This window comes from Neolamprologus brichardi, chromosome 10 (genome assembly GCF_056152115.1).
Source record: "Neolamprologus brichardi isolate AB-2024 chromosome 10, ASM5615211v1, whole genome shotgun sequence".
Taxonomy (NCBI): domain Eukaryota; kingdom Metazoa; phylum Chordata; class Actinopteri; order Cichliformes; family Cichlidae; genus Neolamprologus; species Neolamprologus brichardi.
The window spans coordinates 18,941,424-18,961,172 of NC_142113.1; the positions used below are offsets into that span (position 1 = coordinate 18,941,424).

At 41.6% G+C, this 19,749-nt stretch overlaps 1 protein-coding gene across 2 annotated transcripts in view; it reads left to right on the plus strand.

Moving 5' to 3' along the window:
* Positions 1-522: 522 nt before the first annotated feature.
* The window catches only part of ubl3a (ubiquitin-like 3a), a 36,352-nt gene continuing 17,125 nt past the window's right edge, over positions 523-19,749 (plus strand). The window contains exon 1 of one of the 2 annotated variants that reach the window (XM_006800146.3): positions 523-1,292. In XM_006800146.3, coding sequence (XP_006800209.1) covers positions 1,266-1,292 — 27 coding nt within the window. In that variant the 5' untranslated portion in view covers positions 523-1,265. Of the gene's footprint in view, positions 1,293-10,149; positions 10,596-19,749 lie in introns of those variants that run through there. The other variant, XM_035911728.2, reaches the window with a different exon arrangement.

Consider the following 19,749-nt stretch of genomic DNA (forward strand, 5'->3'; position numbering starts at 1 on the left):
CCACAGCTCATTAAGGATAATGAAATATTTGATGAATGTTTAATAGGCTATTGTATAGATGTTCTTCAATAAAATAGCTGTGCAGCTTACATGAGTAGTTTTCTGGAGTAATCAGACAAATTACCAGTGAACAACTAAAACAATAGTATAATACTATACTACTATAATACTATAATAATAGAAAATAGGATTAGTAGTGATGGATAGATAGATACTTTTATTTTTTTTTATTATTGTTCATGAATTAATATGTTTTATATTTATTAATATTATTACTTACTTTAGTGGGAGGAGACAACCGCATAATGTTTCAGAATTATAATTTAAGTGGGAAGTTCTATGATATAAAAAAAAATGAAATGATAGCTAGATAAATAGATAGATAAACAGATAGAAACCCCAGCATGCTAGACTAATGTCATGATTTGTACATTTTTTTCCCCAATTTTTTCAAAGAAAAACTTTCACACAAAAAGCCTTTAAGCGGTTACATTCTTTTATTTCGAAAAGCCACACCGGAAGTTCTGAATCGTTGGCTAGCTTTACTCTGACTCGAGGCAGCGGAATGACAGCTGAACGGGTCCTAAAGGTGCAGCAGTGCAGTCTGAAACGCTAACAGCGGTCATTCCCCGTGGTATAAAGAGCAGGACCGGCTCATATCACCGTTTCGCCTTTTCACGCCGACCGGCGGACGTGCCCGAGTTTATCAGAGGACGGCAGCCGTTAACCTTGCGGATGTTTTTTTGTTCTTTTTCCACCCCGAGAGAACAAGGTCCGCGTCCGGATGTGCCAGCACTATTGGTTTTTTCGCATGTCGTAGGCACCTCTGTTTTTTCTGAATCGGGATATTGTTGATGTTTGAGGGTCAAAGGAGGCCCTCGGGTCGACAGTTTGCCCCTCTAATCTTAAATATATTTCCCCAAATCAGTGATTTGTGAGGGAGAGAAATTAACGAAATGATTGTGCAATAGAGAGGAAGAGGCATTTTCACACGTCTCGGCTACCTCAGTGTTGTGACTGTGGGAAAAAAAAAAGAAAGACAGACAGAGATAGAAAGAGCGAGTCGCCGGGAAAAAAAAATTATTTCCTGCTTTTAAAACACCACAAGGACGCGTTTGTCAGAGCTGCGGGGAGCTTTTTTACAAGTGCGAGAAAAAGGAAGAAAAAAAAAGAGAAGGAATATTGGCATCTGCCCTGCGAGGGAGAGTTGTGAGTGTGTGTGTATGTGCGTTTGAACACCTCCGAGTACCGGGAGAAGCTTCACGATGACGGGCAGCACCCCAGCGGACATGGTAAGAGAAATGCCTGTCAGCTCCTCCGCTGTTTTAACATTCACACCCATTCATTTCCTCAGGCTTTGGACTTGAAAGCAGACGCGTCTGAGTGTGTCCTGCCCACGACCGCTACTTCTGCTTTTATTAATTCAGCTGTATGTGTGACCCTTTATGGCTGATCAAATTTTGGTCTCCAGAGGTTCCCTGGAAATAAAATGTGGAAGTTTAACTTTTTTTTTTTCTTCTTGCTGACTGTTTAAAGGTAAATGTTGTAAAAAGTTTTAGGCTGCCATTGACTAAGTGTGAAGCTCCATTAGCAAGCTCTGGAAGCTTTATACTCCATTTACAATCTATCATCAAGTGTACCTTCATTTTTATGCATCATATTATCTTGTTGTGGTGAGGCAGTTGCATTCAGAGAGAACTTAAAAAGTTAGGAAATGTGAAGAAAGAAGTTGATTGTGGACGTTAACAGGCAGTTTTGATCATGACATAAAGCTTAACATTACCTGGGTCCAGCTTTTGGAAGAAATCAGAACCTCAGACCTGAATTGAACATATTTAGATTGCAAACCGCTGGACCGATCATTTGCTCCACTTGAGCTCCGGTCGGAACCCTTTCGTAAATCCTGAGGCTAAAGAAAAGTTGAGTTAATTGCACATGCATTACTCAAGAAAGTTACAAGGGTTTAGAAATTCATCTTCATGCTGCAGAGGGAGCCATGGAAGACAATGGCATCCTGGAAACGTTAGATGAAGTTTAAAAAGATCAGTACATTTTAAAACACACACAAACACATGAAAAAAGAAGGCAGTGCATGCACAAACATTTGTAAAACATGAGCAGAAACTGCAATAACCAGCAGCACGATCCTGTGGGAACACATACTTTTAATTATGTTGCTGTGATTTATTCTATTGCGATTACTCTGCATTTCCCAGTTTGATGATACTTCCTGCTCAGATCTGTTCCTCATGCCTTTATCAGATTGGAGCCTTGTACCATTGCAGAAAGCCTGAAAGCACCCTGGAGTTTATAAAATCAGCATCATACAGCGACATGTCACACCTACTGATGTAGACCTTAAAACAAAGGCAGTAAAAAGTGGTCATCAGCAGGCAACTCTTTCAGTCACTATGACATCTTAACTTGTTTTACACTAGCTTACTGGCTGTCATGTGTATTATGAGCTCTCCTCATAAGGATTTACGTCAGCTTCCTGTCTCCCCACTGTCACAAATTAAAAGCATCACAAAGTGCATTTAGCTGGGTTTGGGTCTTTGACGTAGTGCTTCCCTTCCCGTGGGCATGACAGTTTTATGGCTGTTATCTTTGCTGCCAGCGTGTGGTGGCACTAAGAATACTTACAGGTCTATGTATAGAAAGGATAAACCGTGTAATATGGCCCCTCCGGGAGATCAGCTATCCCAGCTGTGGCCCTGCTCCGGCCTGTCCAAGTTCAGCTGATCCCCTTAGCTGCAGGTCCATAATGTTGTCGGGATATTTGGATAATGCTATGAGGAAGTAAATGAGACGTCCACTGTGTATATGTGTGTTAGAGCATCTCAAAGTGTAGCTCATGGCGAGGGATTCTCACAGATTACAGACATAATTATGAGCCGGATCTTTCATCTTTTGACCTGTAAAGTACTGGAAGCTGAATACTAAAATATTATGTCACCTTGGCTGTGGGTGTGGATATTATTATTTAAATTTTTTTATGGTAGCACAAGAGCATCGTTCAGCCAGTGAACTTTGGTTTTGAGCCACAAGCCTCCTGCTAAATTGTCTTCAAGCAACTCAGTGAATCCCTGCCAGCTGGTTTATGGCTCTGCCTGATTTGTTCTCTGAGAATTTCCCCCGTTGGGGAAGTATCACATTATTATTACATCATTTATCGGCAGTGCCGGCCATAAAGTTCATTTCTTAAGAGGTAGAGTAATAATATTCTTTTCACTTCTCCAAAGTAGTAATCCTTTCCCCCTTTTTTAAATCGTTTTTTTTATGCCTGCTCCAGGCTTACGCTATTAAAATGCCTGCAGAAGAAACATAAAGGTCAGATTCGCCACATGAGTAAGACACTTCAGGTTTTCTAATCTTCCCTTTTGTGGTGTGGCTCAGTCGATACATCAAACTGGCCCCTTGTGTTCCCCACGGAAATTTGGGGGGAAAATCTCAGCTCTCAGCACTTAGCTGATCCTGTGTGGCTGAAATCAGCAGCAGATGCACATTCTCCCCAAGCCCCCCCCCCCCCCCCCACCTCCCCCCCCCCCCCCCCCCCCCCCCCCACCTCAATGTTCACTCAGCCTGAGGAAGAAGCAAGTGTATACACACAGCCTCATAAAGGCTGTATAGAGTGGGAGTGAGAGTAGGAGGAGAGGAGATTGCTGGTGCCAAACACTGTGGGTGAATGAATCTGACAGAAAGAATAGGAGAAGCAATAGTCATGCCTCTCGAGAATGGAGGATGGAATTTTTTTTCCCCATCTTCGAATGGGAGAAGAAGAAGAAGAAGAGGAGGAGGAGCAGGAGCAGGAGGAGGGGAGGATGGGTAGATAGAAAGACTGCGAATCATGGGAAGAGGGGCAAATTACCTCTCTCCGGGCAGATCTTAGAAGTGCTGACAGGGTTGAAATAGTCCCCATGGCAACAGGGAGACGCTTGGATCTGAGTCTGGGTGTGTGTCTGCGTGAAAGTATGTAGAAGGATAGGTCTTTGTGCACTGCAGGTATGTGTTGTGGCAACAAGACGAGACGAGAGACGGAGAGAGTAGCGGGAAGAGGAGAAGATAGCAGCGCCCTTTTTCAGATAAGCTCAGCTGAATGAATACGCCACAGACGAGACTGAAAGGCCCACAGAGCAGAGAGTGAATTTCAGACATCGCTGCTTTCGATATGTCCCAGCTTAACAGGCAAGACAGGGAGCTTCAGCTTACATAGACTTGTAACAGACCATGAAACAGCAGCATTTGTATGCTAATGCTTGTTTTAAACCATTAACAACAGCAAGTTTTGGTTTAACCTGTTTGCAGACCTCTTAATCATATCGACACATCTCAGATTTTTGTCAGTGATACAGAGGAGTTTTGGTGACTGCGTCAGTGAAGGGTGCTTCCACAAGTCAGCGAATTAGCCGTTTAGCTAGCTGCTATTTTAAAGCAAAAATGCAGCTTTTTGAAATCCTCCGCTTGGTCCTTAAGAACTTGCGGACATTTTCCAGCTATTTTATCAAATAAGCAGTCATTTAGGAATTAGCTGTTTGATTGACACAAAAAGAAATAGTTTGTATCCAGTTTTGTATCAACTGCTCCTGCAAATTTCAAATGAATTTAACTGTTTGGTCCTTCTTCCCGGTTGGATGAGGTTACTACTACAGGAACACATGCGATCCTGCTATGAGATGATATGAAGAAATAAAGACTGTGATCACACATACTCACTCACACACAACGAGTGTAGTATTCAGACACCCCGTCATTTGTGGACTGGCGAGAACATGTTAATTTATGTTGGAGGAGGTGATCGCAGCTCTGACTCAAAACAAACCAGGTGGTACAGTACAGTTCTAACTCTCGGGAGTTGGACTGAGGTGGCAGTAGGCTAAGCAGCATTTTCCGGTTCCTCTTGAGTCTTCCCCTGGGTTTCCTCCCGGCTGGGCATTCCCAGAAAGCATTCTGAGGAAGCCACCCACCCGGGAGGGATTCTTATTAAATGCCAAACCACCCAAATTGGCTTGTTTTGGCGTGGAGGACCTAGCTTCATTACAACTTGATCATTGAAACAAACAAAAAAAACCAACAACATCAGTCTGAGCTCCTAGTCAATAATTACTGTTATTAAGTCAATGAAGTCTTCTGTCTTTTGCCTGGAAATGCTGCTGATGTGGTTTGATGGAGACATTGAAGTTGGTACAGCAGTGTGTGGATGTCATTGAGCAAATCTCAACTTAAAGCAGACTTTTTTTTCACTTATTGTTAATTTTTTTCTTTGTTCTGTCTATTGACTTATGATGACTTGATTAATTGATTCATGGCTAAATCCTTATTGTTGATCCAGTTGTTTTAATTGCGCCACTGTGACTATGTTTAAAGCAAAAGAAATGCTGTATAGCAGATTTGTTTAGTGGTATTAGGACTGGATAAATCTACTCTGTGTGTGGTTTCGAAAACAGCGCAGTGACTTGTTTGGGTACACACACACGCACGCACGCACACACACAAAAGAAGTCAAAGGTCAGGGTCAGAGGCCACTGTGTGTCAGTGGCAGATGAGGAATGAAAGAAACAATGGGTGGGGAATCCTTGCTGCAGAAAACAACGCTACCGGTTCTGATGTTCTGATTCCAGCTAGAGCTTAGCTCAGCACGTATGCCACAGTGACAGATCTGCAGTCGTTGTCAGCTTCAGGCTGGAGATGCTAACAAGGCTTTGATTGACACTTTCAGAGGGAGCGAGAACATGACTGAAGCCTGACAGCGCCAGTTGGAGAAAGCATGTCGTTGGATATGTGTGTGCTACCAATGCCATGTACTGCCGGTCTTGAGTCACAGATCAGGATTACGTCATCTAGCCCCCGTGTAGCAGTTGACATATTGACTCTAGCATTGTCACATGCAGGCCTCGCAGAGCCATGGAAAGTTCTAATGGTAGTTCTGAAGGTGCAGGAGCTGTGTGCCTGATTCCTATTAATTTCAAGCCAGTCAGGAGATTCGAATAGATACAGCATCTAAAATATATATAAATATTTTAACAAAGATAAATGAGCCAAATACATTTAGTCGATATTTTGATTGATGGGATTGGAAAAGAAAAACAGTTGTCAAGTTTTTTGATGATCTGTTTGTGGACTGTGTTGCTGTATTTATAGTTAATTTGTGAGGGGATGCTTTGTCGCTGCAAAATGGACTGTATCGCTCTTCAAAGCTGTATTTACAGTTAATGATATTAGAAAAGCTCTTGTCAATGTATATCGCCAGCAGTCCTCTGTATAGAGGTAATTTAATTGCATTGATGCATGTCCACAACACCAACAGGAAGTCCAACTGAGAAGCTGTCATCTATCGATTGGTTATGTAACTGTTTTTTGCTTACGTTTGCCTGCATGTTCTTCATTGTGGTATGTGTCTGGGCATGTGCATCCTGTGAGTGTGCTGCAAATATGTAGTGCTACGTACTTGTTAGTACTCCCTGATCTCTTTCTCCCAGCTTGTCTGCTTCCTTTGACGTGTTGTTCTATTTTTTTTTTTTGGGGGGGGGGGGGGGGGGGGGCTGTTGACGCCGGACGTTATCTTATGGGTGGAATGATAAAGGTGACAAGCTTTGGTTAGCAAGCTGCATTGATAAACTGTAACTGTCCAGTGCAGATATGCACATATCAGCTAATTAGTGCTAAGGGACAGACTAATAAATACTGAATATCAGTCACCAAAATGAAAGCATAAACGTATAGGCTGGTCTGTAGTAGAAATAAGGAAGAAAATTAGACAGATAATACTTTAAAAATGCTCCAACAGCACAGCACACACACAGAGTGAACAGGTTCAGTTTAGTTGCTGGAAGGATGTGGATGAAGCCTAGCAGACGCTAATCCGGTGCCATTGTTGGGATACCTGTCAAAACAATTTAGCCATGCCCCGAATTTATCCAGGGAGTTGACTTGTCCATAAACTGTCCATAAAGGTTCAAACTGTGTTTTGTACCAGGCCATAACCATGCTTTCTAATGCTGTTAAGTTATTCATTTTGGGGATTGGTTGTCTTTTGGAGCCAGCCTCAAGTGACACCTAGAGGACCTGCAGTTTTTGTCACTTCCATGTTGGCTTTATTTTGTTGGACATTGCCCACCCATCCTTTATAATCAGTTATTCTCTCTGTGGCAAAATAATTGACAAACTGAACATAAAAAAGGACTGGCCTTTGGAAAGAATGCAGACTTTTCTGACCTGGAAGCTGGGGGCCATCTTTTATTTACAGTTGATGAGTAACCTGCTTTTTTGTTTCTTTTTTCTTGGCTGCTCCGAACCAAAGTAAAACATTATGGTTGAAGAATGAGTAACATATGGAGCAGCTGTGGAGGAATAAAAAAAAACCTCCACTTATAAAAAAGCAATCTCATTGATATTTAAGTTCCCCAAAGCAAAAACAATAAACATCAACTACGATGATCAATTTGTTTTCTGCAGAATTTAGGTTTCCCTTCAGCCTCTGTGCTGTTTTTTCCTATTTTTGAATTCAGGATTGGCACAGATTTTATTAAAAGAGGGAATAGTTGTTTAAGTCACCCCAAGGAATTACAAGGAAAAAGCCAGATTGGGCTTGTGGTGGGATAAGGACTTATTACGTTAGAAAACCCTCCCCTTTTCAGCAGTTGGTGTTGGCAGGTATGGCTTTGCACAGCTTCATCATTTTGGGGGCGAGTGGGGGCTGGTAATTCAAGATGAAACTGGTCTTATCGTCTGATTCTGATCCTCTTAATAGTCTTAATAGTAGACAGGCAGCTGTTGCATGCAGTTACTAACTAACACTGAAACTAAAACACAACATTTTTAAATGATAAAAGCTAAAGTGAATTTAAACGGCTATGACTACACTCAATTGAAAATACAAAACTGTATAAAATTCAGGTTGTAGCTGTAAATGTTTGTGTCCTTGGAGCAATAATAGTGATGTGACAACTGTGATTTCTTGGCATTGAGCTCTTCCAAAACAGAAATGTTCTTAGTAGTAGATGCTGGACACAAAACACCTCAGGACAAAAGTAAACCGAGGACACTCATAGGCTTTTGTGCCAAATGGTTCAGTCCAAGCATGACTTAAATGAGGGGGTATGAACGTAAGTCGTACACAAGTGCTCGCACACTCAACAAATGAATCCCCGTGTGCTTGCAGCTGCTTTTGATGTCAATGTGCATGTTTATTTTTTAACAAATGTGTGCATGTGCATATTTGCATGAAGGAAGCAGCGAACGCACAACCTGTTCTTGTTGTTAAATGTGACGTATTTGCTGTTGGTGTTGCCGGTGGAGTAACACCCACGCCAGCTCACTTTTGCTCCAGATCCCAGGACAAACTGGACTGGCTTCAAAAAGCCGCTGTTTGCATGTAATGATGCTGCTACTGTGCTGCTGGCACTGCATCATTTAATGCCTTATGTCACTGGCTAGCCATACAAAAAGACACTGTGAGTCTATAATCATGCAAATGTCATCAATACATTCAATTATGTTTCCTGTAAATTGTAAATCCCCCAACTTGACGTAGCTGAAGGCCCATCCCACGATGGCGCAAATATAACTCTGGCAGAAAAACACCCAAATGCACAATCCCACCACTGTTCTTCATCTGTTTTAAATCGCCATAAACCCAGAAATATAATCAAAGACAGGACCACAATGTATTTTAAGTTAACGTCTAAGAAAACAGCAGCTTAACTGTAAAAGAGAGATAAGGAGAAGCTGAGCTGCCACCTAATACTAAAGGAATTAAATTCATGCTTCAGCCGGCTGAATTAAGAAGATGAAAAGAGGAAGAGAAACACGAGTTGAGAAAGGGCCACAGAGTTAGACGGGAAAAGGAAGATGAGCAGTCTAACAAAAGCTCATTATAATGTCCTTTACATAGAAAGTCTTGTTTTCCAAAAGGAGACCGAGTGAAAACCTTTTGTTCATTTATATCGTTTTCTCAACCACCCGAGGCAGTTGTGCAAAGGGGGCATGATAGCGTCATTAAATATTCTACTCATTGTCATTTTTTCCCCAACCGGCAATGTGAACTAATGTGAATCATTAATGCAAACTGGACGCTTTTGTATTTTTCCATCCCCCCCCCCTGCTGATGAAAATTCTGCACAAACATGTTCATTCTAAATGAGTAATGCATTTATTTCAGGTTTACACCAGGCATTAACTACATTTGCAGACTTTTGGGTCCTCTTATAATGTCATGCTTTATATTTAATGTCATTCAAACGACATTACACAATGAGGACTTTACTTAAAACTGTGACACTGTTGTTTTTTCGGTGTATAATTTAAGTAAATCTAAAAAAAAGGCTTATAAATGCAGAAAAATACCTTGTGTTTCTTTAGAAGTATTATGTTGAGTATAAAGAGGGAGCGTGTGTGCTGGTTGTGTGTAGGAGAAAAGGGGGATGGGGTGGGGGTGTTTAACTAGCTCAATAAAAGCGGTCTTTCAGCTGCGCTGGAAACAATTTCCAGCTGAGGGGACATTTATATTAAAGCTTCGCTGTGCCAGGACAGGCTCTATGTATATGTGTGTGTCTGCGCTGTTCATGTTATGGAACAACACAATGACTGGATCAGAGACTGCCATGCTCTGCCTCTTTATCAGTAATAACAGGTTACTAATAAACTCGTTAATCTGCTGTTTATCTTACCCTATACTCCCATGCATGTTATCGTATGGTAATTCTATGGAGAACATTGTATTGATCTTCCTTCTATTTGAGCCAGCGAAGGTCTCGGTCTGTGCACTTGTCGTGTCGCTGTGCTGCCCTGATTGATGCTGCAAATTTCATTGCACTGGCTCTGCTTTGCGTGATGACAATAAATTGAATTGAATAGAACCGGGCATGAATCAAATAGCCCTCTTTCTCATACATTTCTGGACAGGCTGCCGTTTCTACATCGGTGCTTAAATCTGTCCTGATATTCAGACACCCTGTGCCAGAGCACTCAGACAGACAGCACGTACCGAGAGAATTAGAGGGTCAGTGTTGAAACTCTTTGGGCCCCAAACAGGGGGAGGTGTGAGCCATGGAGCAGTCATCCAAAGGTTAAGCCTCATTGACTGGATGTTCCAAAAGGATCCGCTGACCTCAGGTCATCAAACACATGTCTTTTAAACCAGACTTGTACTCCGTAGTATTGTCAGTCATAGATTTTCCTCTCTGTGTTTTCAAAATGTAAAAAGTCTGACACAGCTTCTTGTTCTTTTTAAAAAAAAAAATCAACCCAGCCTAGTGTCATTCAGAAGCAGCTTGGGGAGGGCAGTTTGGCCACATGATGATTATGACGATGAAGATGATTTTATGTGGTATGACCAAGATCCAAGATATGAGTCACGATTCACCCAACAGATTTAGGTCTCATGATTAGCTGTGAGTTTAGATGTGGACTTTAGCATCATCATCTTTTACTGCAGCTGTAGTGGCTGTTTGGCAGTCACCTAGTTCACGGTGTCGTGGAGGTGCTGGTTAGAGTGGTCCTCCAGGTTGTAGGGTATCCCCTGGAGAGCAGACCCATCCCATCACCAGCTTCTGAAAAACACAGAGATCTGGCACAACAGTGACATGGTCAGCCTGCTGGTAGGTAGAGAACAGGGTTGGATAGTTACATATAGCACAGTTAATGATAAGGTAATGGCTTTCTCTGAAAAGGAGATGATATCATGTTTATTGCCTGCATTCATTAGATGATGAGCACCTTGCCATGCTTTGACTTGTCTTAATTGTATCATAGCTAGAAGAGGCAACAGCTGATAATTGTTTCTGTAAGCGTTTCTGCTGCTGTGATTGTTTGATAATTGATTCAGTTATTAAACAGTCACTTTGTTATGTTATTTGAAAATGCTAAGCTCAGAAGAGTTTCAGAACATGATATTTGTGTGATTATAAACACAGGAGAGAAAAAATTGAGCGGCTGAAGCTAGAAGAAAATATTTGGCCAGAATCGAATCCAACTTTATTTCCGTTTTGCCACTTTGAGAACGGTCACACCAGCATTCCGTTTTTTTTTGCCTCAGACGCTGAAAATCCCCTCCGTGCAACTTCAGTTTGCTGTGTGAGTCCTCGCACCGAGCCTACTAAGAAACTCCTGTGTGTTTGTGTACGGGATGTGTTCTTAATACTGAAGTAATGTCAAGCTTATGCCGAACAGGATGTAACAGAAAATTGGCAGGGCGTGTTTTTGGCTCGTTTTGGGTTGTCATGATGTCAAATTAAAGAGTAACATAATCAGAGTCTTTCTCTTTCCTTTCTGGTTTTAATATATTCACATAGACACAGGTGGTGGAAATGGGCAATGAGGAATCCAGAGGCAGAGGTCATAGAGTTAAAAAGGGAGAGAGTGTGTGTGTGTGTGTGTGTGTGTGTGTGTGCGTGCATGCATGCTGGTTGATATGGGGAATAGAGAGAGGGTATGTTTGGCCTTTATGGTGTCTTGCACAAATTTGTCATTGCGTGTTAGATGCTATGGAGCACTCGATGAAGATCTCTAATGATCCTGGCAGGGGTTTTGTGTGTGCACACTTGTGTGTGTTTGTGTGTGTGTGTGTGTGTTCTTATCTAAACTAGCTAGCAGCAATGAAGCATTAGACCTTGAACTGACGTGACTGAAGGCTTTTGAACTGTTTTTCTCAGTTTCTGGTAATAAGGAACAACCGTTTATGTCGGGGGGAAATGGCAGAACTTTGACTTACATAGAAGACATCAGATATCAACCATGATTTAGGCTAATTGCACATCTCTGAGAAGTGGCTCCCGTGTGCCAGATATACAGTTACAGAACCAGTCAGTGGGCCCTAAATTAGTGTTTGAGGCTAGTGGCATTTGGAAGCTCAGATGCTTGTGTGTGTCTGTATATATAAAGCTGGCACATTTCAGCTAAGTTTAGCTGACTTTCATTTAGCACAGACTCCTCAGTCAGCTGATGTTGGTACAGTGGAGTTTAAAGCTCAGACGAACCATTAAGGCTGAGAGGCACAGTAATCCTGTTTAATTTTTAATCTAAAGGTCACAGCATTGTATAAAAAGCACCCTTGTTTGCGAAAGCGTGCTGTGCTTCGCTCTGAAATGGTTAACCAAACTTCTGCATCTTCAGCCACTTCTGTCATCTCAGGTGGTTATGTGTGACGCAGATTCCTTTATTGTGACACGTGTGTGCCATCATCTCAATTCTGCTTACATTACAGAAGCAGCACAACATCCCTTAACCTCACTCGGGCGTCTGTATCGTATTGGAACAATATGAAACCTCATGAATCCCCTCCCCCCTCTGTCGCTATCCTGTGTCTTCCTGTTGTTGCTTGTGTAACTGCTTGCCTCCACTGTCTCCCCACAGAGGCTTCCTTTTTCCTGTTGTGTACAAACGAGCATAATCGGAGGCTAAAAGCCTTAACCAGAACAATGAAAAAATAAATAAACAATGATGAAAACTGCCGGTGCATGTCTTATATTCTGTAGACACAAAGACGCGCAAAATTTATGTTTGTTTCGATCAGATAACTAATACATTTTTTATTATCACTTAATTGAAGTTGTAGGAGATTTCTGTTGAGGTTTTTGGAAGTTTGGAATGTTTAGGCTATTGTGTGGGTGATGCAAGTAAATGCATCATGTTAATGGGCGGGAAGGGGGGGGGGACTTTTAGTCTTTATTATGACAGGGCATTTGAGAGTGGCGAGGAAAGCTGGGAGTCAGAGCCAGGGAAGAGACGCCTCTGCAATAGCCTTATGGCCTCTGGGCCCCCCTTCTCAACCCGGTGAGCTAGTGTAACATCCGCTGCAGTGTTATCTAACACAACAACACCACGGCCCTTCTCAAGAAATGAAACAAGACATAAATGTAGATATTTCCCCAAACAGCAAATGAGCATCATGGAGATAACATTCATCGCAGAGCCATTGATTTGTTGTAAGGCCATTTCATTAGATTGCATTATGTTATACAGGATTGTATGGTATGGAGAAATCTCTTATGTGCCTACTCTTGCAATCCTCTGTCTGTTGTCTCGCTTTATGAGGCTTAGTGCTAGTTGCATTGTTAATATTGTGATTGCCTAATAGTCTGTTTTTAATTGCAAACAGCCGGATGACCTAAAGTTAAATTTTGCTTTAGGCTCATTTTAATAATTCTTTGGTTTCTTACTGCATAATCTTGTGTCAGAATTTAATAACTTGCTTTAAATCTCATTCTCAAATAGGCTCAGATAATGTACTGTGTGTGTGCGTGTGTGTGTGTCATAGCCCTGGTTTCTGTCCAGTACCATCTGGTGAATTCCTGCACAGAGGGCATTTTAGCTTGCCAGCTATGTGTGTGCCTCCCTCTCTTCCCCTCCAACACACAGACCCACACACATACACAGACATACACACAGACACATCCACACAGACAGTTTCTCCTCTGCACACACTCGGCATCACGTGAGTCGTGACTACAGGGCAGTGCTTGTTTCTGAAGGAGAAAAGAAAATGCAGTGTCGTGGATATAACTGCTGTCTCCGGGCCGTTTCTACTCTCGACTCTGTTGTCCCCCCCTCACATGTTACATCAGTTGGTCTTTAACACTCCCGCTAAGCTTTTACTTCATAAACATGCACTTTTAATTTCAAGACAAGACTGATTTGCATTAATCTGCTGCCTGCAAATACCGCCAAAAAGATTTTTGCAAGGAGGAATGCCAATAAATCTGTTGATGGCCATTTCCTTTTATTTTGTTCACTTAATCCTCCAAATTTTCACACTCTAGAAGCGATTAACAGGGGAGGGATTGCCCTCTTTTCTTAATTAATTGCTGGCTATGAATCTGAAAATGCATGTGATCAATTAATTATAGAGGCACTGATGTAGTACAGGGGAAAGCTTGTTCTTTGGGGGCGGGGGCAACCTGAAAGTTACAAATTGACTACCTGGAGTGCTGGACTGCACACCTCTTGGGAGATAGGGGGGCTGACACAGTAGGGAGGATGAAGAGGAGACAGGGGAAGGCAGAGGTCACATCAGAGCATGCAGCTCTCTTGGGAGGCAGGGAGGTGGGGAGGGGAAGAGCAGCATGGGGATGCTTTACATGTCTCCAGGGTTTTTTACATAGCAATAGGCAGGGGAAAGCACACGGGAGGAAGTCACATTGGTGAGACACTGTGTGATGGAAGCAAAGGACAAAGAGAGGAGGAGGCGTGAGCAGGCTGAGCAAATGGTAGGACGAACGAGGTAAAGCACAGGATGTCCCTACTTTAGTGCCATCACCAGCAATCATCAAGTCTGTGTGTGTGTGTGTGTGTGTGTGTGTGTGTGTGTGTGTGTGTGTGTGTGTGTGTGTGTGTGTGTGTCTGGTCACTTTACCAGCATCACGCCTGCATGTGGCATGCTGACCTTTTGGCTTTGTGTCTGATGATGGCTGCCTAAGCAGACAAAATATAGAAAATTAGAGTGAAAGAAAGACAAAATCCAAACAGAATCCAGTGCTGATTCAAAACAAGACAACCATGTATACACACGCATTATAGTATACATGTAAAAGATAATGTAAGTCATATATGTCCCTAGAGTCTGTTGTTCCAGGCAGTTTCAATACCTGTAGCTTTCAGTTACACTGAATGCAAAAAAAGGGAAACACACACACACACAAATGTTGGTTTTGTTCTTTAAGCACACCTTGAGAGTTGTTGACTGATAACAAAACCCTGAAAAACCTTAATGGGAGCCAAAACAAGGAGACAACACCCAGTGTTTTCCGTGCTGTTTTCCGTGCTATGGTGTCAGTGTTTCCTAATGTACTTAAATTGTGACCATTTACTCATTACCTGCACCAGTTTAGGTTACAGTAGAGCACAAAAGGCAAATAGTAACCCACACACAGCTCATATCTGAGACCTCTCTTAAAGTTTTAGTTTAACACTATACTTAAAACATAGCTTCAACCTTTTATTTTTTGACTGCGATGTAAACAAGAGTCGTTAGCTTAGTCGACAGTTACCGTCAGTTACGACGTGACATAGCTGCACTGACAAACAAACAAATAAGGGTCTAGGTGGGCTGCGCTGTAGTTTAATGTGACTGTGTAGTTGTGATATTGCATAATCACTTCTGCAGCAATGTGTTGCTTGTCTTGAATTCTGTGCATTTCAATGTGAACTGAGTGTGATACTATAACACTGTGACCTGCTGGGGAATAAAAAAGACAGAAATCTCAGTTTCCAATAAAATTTACAGTTAATAGAGGCTAGATAAGTTACTTTCTTGCTCACTAAGCCATTTATTATATTATTTTTATTACTGCTGTTTTGTTTTTTGTAATTCTGTACCTTAAAATCTTTATACTGCTGTTCATGGTGTTTATTACAAACACTAACCTTGAATTTTTTTTTCTGTCAGCATTATTTGGTGAAGAAGTTGATAGTTTTTGTCGTTGTTGTTGCTTTTTTTGAGCCTCTTCAGCAAAGTTTTCCAAGAAAAAGACAATAAGGCAGTACACTGTAACTTTTAGAGGAATACACTTGACATTCAGAGGATAGGAAACTGTGCGTATACCTGTTAAGAGGGTTATGGTTGTGGTTTCTTTGGGTAAGATAAGACTGAAGTTAGAGGTGTTTAGTTGTTCCAAAAGCCCACATTTCAAGAAAGAAATAAGTTGTGCAAATTGAATGCAGTTCATGTAGGGGAGAAAAAAGATGCATGTTTTTATAGATACAGGTTTCCTAGAAATGCATTCCTTTATACAAGGAGAGTAACAGAGACAGTATTTAAAAAAAAAACCAATAAGAGCAAGATTTATGAAGAGAGGTTTCTGAGGTTTCGTGATGAAGTATGCATCGCACCTACCGTATAGCCTTTTTCCGGAGGAAAGTTATAAATAGCTCTCAGTTTCTTTTTGCTTTCATGCAGAAGCACTTCAGAAACAGGTGATGTGTATTAACCCAACAGGCAGGAGCGAGTCGTACACGTGGGCAAACAAATGTCTTGGTGAACTCTTTATCAGTTCTGGACGCATCATTTTCAACTTCTTTCTCAGCCACGCAAATCATAATTTCATCACAGCTTTGCGCAACCAGTGATATATATTTTTTAATCACTTTATCAAACGTTGTACCTCGTAATCTCTTTTTTTTCTGTCACACTTTGCCTCGAATTTACCCGCAAAGTGAGAAATGGATAGTCGAGAGGTTCACAGGTGGATCAGAGAAGAATTGATTGAAGTGTACAAGAGCAATTTGACATCTCTGCCCACATTTTTAAAACCGGAGCGTCACCAGCTCCCACAGCAGTCATTTTGAATGTGCACACAAATATTTGTATGTTCATGTGTGTGCATATGCTTTGGATACATGAAAGTCCTTTTATCTCATTGTTCACCATCATGCTTCCTCTTCTTACTGCCTCTATTTGACCTTTGTTGATCCTGCTTTGGGCCTCTCTGTCTTTCCTGTGACACTGTCTCATTTCCTCAGTACTATAAGCGTCAGGGGTTCCTATGTATGCTGTGGCTTCAGACTTGTCATTGTCATCACTGCATCGGACCTGCATAATGGTAATGTTATGGGATACAGGACTCTGCAAACCTCTTTTTCTCTGTTGTAGCTTTAAAATTTCTTCCAGTTGACAACTTGTTTGTGTTTTTTGTCTTTTTTTCCTACAAGTATTTAGTGGAGTTTTGTTTTCCCTGTTGAGATGATGACAGTGAAGCCTCTCCTGGATGAAGGGTGAGGATAGGGCTGTTACAGAGCCCTAAACTGTTACAGATGCTTACAGACACTGGGAAGTTACACTGAAAGTACTGTTCGGATATTTCTGTGAAACCGTCATCGTTTTTCTCTTATTAATGTTTCTGCGTACCGCCCTTCACAGTCTCCTCCGTTCTTCTGTTTATTAAATGCGTAAAAATTTTCCACGCAGTTTTCTAACCCCGAGGTGTGTTGTGCACTTTTAATTAAAACACTTTTATTATTGTTTTTAAAAAAATTGACATGGTGTATTTCATTGTGGAAAGAGCATGAAGTGACCTTTGACCTGCATATAACAGCCATCCTGTACCCTCAGCCTCTCTACAGTAGAAACCATGTTGTCTTTATAATCAGTTGATACAGCTGGTTATGAAGTAGTTTTCTTTTAATCTTTTTACCAAAAGTAAACTATAAACAGGAAAATTTTGAACCCTGGCTGATAAATCGGGTGCATGGTCCTGTCTGTCAGCTCTTACACCATCACCATAACATTTTCTGACTCTTATATCATTGTTGGATAAAGATCTCTTTGACCTCTCTGCTTCACATTCAGCATACAGTATCCTGTTAGAGTGTGGGCTATCTGCAGGTAACTCACTGCCTTTCGGTTATAGCTTCGTGCACATTTGTCATGCTAATTCATTTGTTCCCGATGTGTTGAACAGCCATTTTTAAAGTGTGAAGTCCTTAACAGTCACAAGGGAAGCAGGAGAAAGCCGCAAGAAGTAAACCTTTGTGTGACAGCTCCGAACACATAGAGAAAACATAGAAGGAATGTGTGAACAAAGGCACCTACCTGGTGCCTATAAGAGAGAGAGGAATGTAGCGTGTGTGTGTGTGTGTGTGTGCGTGTGTGTGTGTTTGTTTGTGTGTGTGTGTGTCAAGCAAAGCAGGTTTTCAGAGAAGAAGGCTGGGAGGAGTATGATGACAGCATGAAAAGAAGGCCCTGCCTGTTTCTGGAGAGAAGAGAAGCAGCTGATGGATTAAAGGTTTATCTGTATATAGAGGAGAAGGATGAAGAGAGAGGACAGACAGCAGAGAGCTGTCAGGTACAGCACAGGAAACGGCTGATCTTGCTTGTGACAGGAAGGAGAGGGAGAGAGGAAAAAAAGAAAGAGGAGCAGAGCAGATTCTGGCTATGATGAGGATGTCGTCATATCAAAGGATGGGTCTTTTTGAATGACACTACAAAGGGACAAGGGCTTGGAGAGAGATGCGAGGCATGATGGGGCAACTGTGTAATCAGACATGTGACTGGTAGTAGTGGGAGCTGCCGAAAAAGCGAGTTTTCGTCTGTCTTGGATCGGATTACCCTTGGATTCAAAACCTGGAGGTGTAGTGAAGCTCCATAGATGCAAATCCAAACCACAAGGTCAGCGCTAAAGTCAGGGAAGAAAGGCCTTCAGTGTTTTACAATGATCATAGAATAACCTTTATGAATTTTTAGCCTTTGCAGATGATCTCTAAGCGGAGGGTGTCTTAGTTTGCCCAATCAAACTGCTGTAGAAAGTTTGAGGATGCTGCGAAGGAAAGAAAGCACACTATTACAATGCTATTAGTACTGTAATGCAGCCATTAGCTGCCTATACTACAGGAAGTTAGGAAGCAGCCTAAGAAAGGGCATCTGAGAAAGGTCTGTGGTGCTTTTAAAATCGCTCTTACAGTAGATACTCTATTTAATGATTAATGTCCCCTAATAGAGTCCAACAGGAAATAGGGCGGTGTTTTATGGTCACTGAACAAGCTTCTGCCTATATTGAGGCAGGGAGATATATGATTTTCTAAACACTTAATTATCAGCTTGTTATCATGTAGGGCTGCTCGATTATGGCAAAAATGATAATCACGATTATTTTCACTGAAATTGAGATCTCGATTATTTGACGATATTTATTTAACAATAACAATGTATTGAATAATGACTTTAAAGATTGTCAAAAAATAATATAAAACAGTGTGCAAATACTGATAACAGTGCAAATGTTTGCAATATAAACAATAAATGAAAAATGTAAACATCTATGTTTAGTGAACTTTGCAGTGTTGCTCTGTGGTGCAGCTACGACACTGTAGCAAAGTTTACACACTATGTCTACTTGATCCACGTCTGACTCCACGAACCCATAATATTTCCACACCACTGAAGTTTTTTTTTTTACCTCTCTTTTCAACCAATGGCAGTCACTCTCCTCTCCAAATAACTTCTGCTTAGCTTTCCGAGCTTCCCTCGGGTCCTCTTAATCAGCGGTCCCCTACCCCCGGGCCTCGGACCGGTACCGATCCGTGAGTCGTTTGGTACCGGGCCACGAGAGTTGAGGCTCAGGTGTGAAATGTATAGTTTTCTGGGTTTTTATCGGTTTTCAGCGTTATTTTGTTATCGTTTTTATCATTTACTCGGTTTTCCTTGGTCTTTTCACGTGTGTTATGAATAAATTTAATTTTTTTCGGTACCGGTACTAGTTTTGTTGTATTTATCCGCGACACCTTAAAGGCCGGTCCATGAAAAGATTGTCGGGCATAAACCGGTCCGTGGCGCAAAAAAGGTTGGGGACTGCTGCTCTTAATTGTTGTGACACTTGTTCGAAATGCAGAGAGGTGCGCTCGATTTGCCACACGGAGCAGCGCGAGAGTAAAGCACGAGGGAGGGGCTAATAATCGTCTCAGTCATTTTTAATGATCGTTGAAAGAGCAGATCGTAATCGAGATTAAAATTCGATTAATTGAGCAGCCCTATTATCATGTTCATTTATGTTAAGATTTGAGAACATATATGATGCTTTTTAAAAATGGCATAGCTGTTCATGGCTCCGGATGTCCTAAAATACTTTCCTTAAGGGAACTCTTCACATTTAGTACATGGATTCATAAAGTAACTCTTTAGACTTTGACTGTTAAAGGTCAAGGTCTTTGTGAGACCTCACTTCAATCTCATTCTTTTAAACACAATGTATCAAAAATACCTGAAGGGTATTTCTGTGCATCTGGCACACAGTTTGAGTCAAGGATGAAGAGATTCGATTGTGT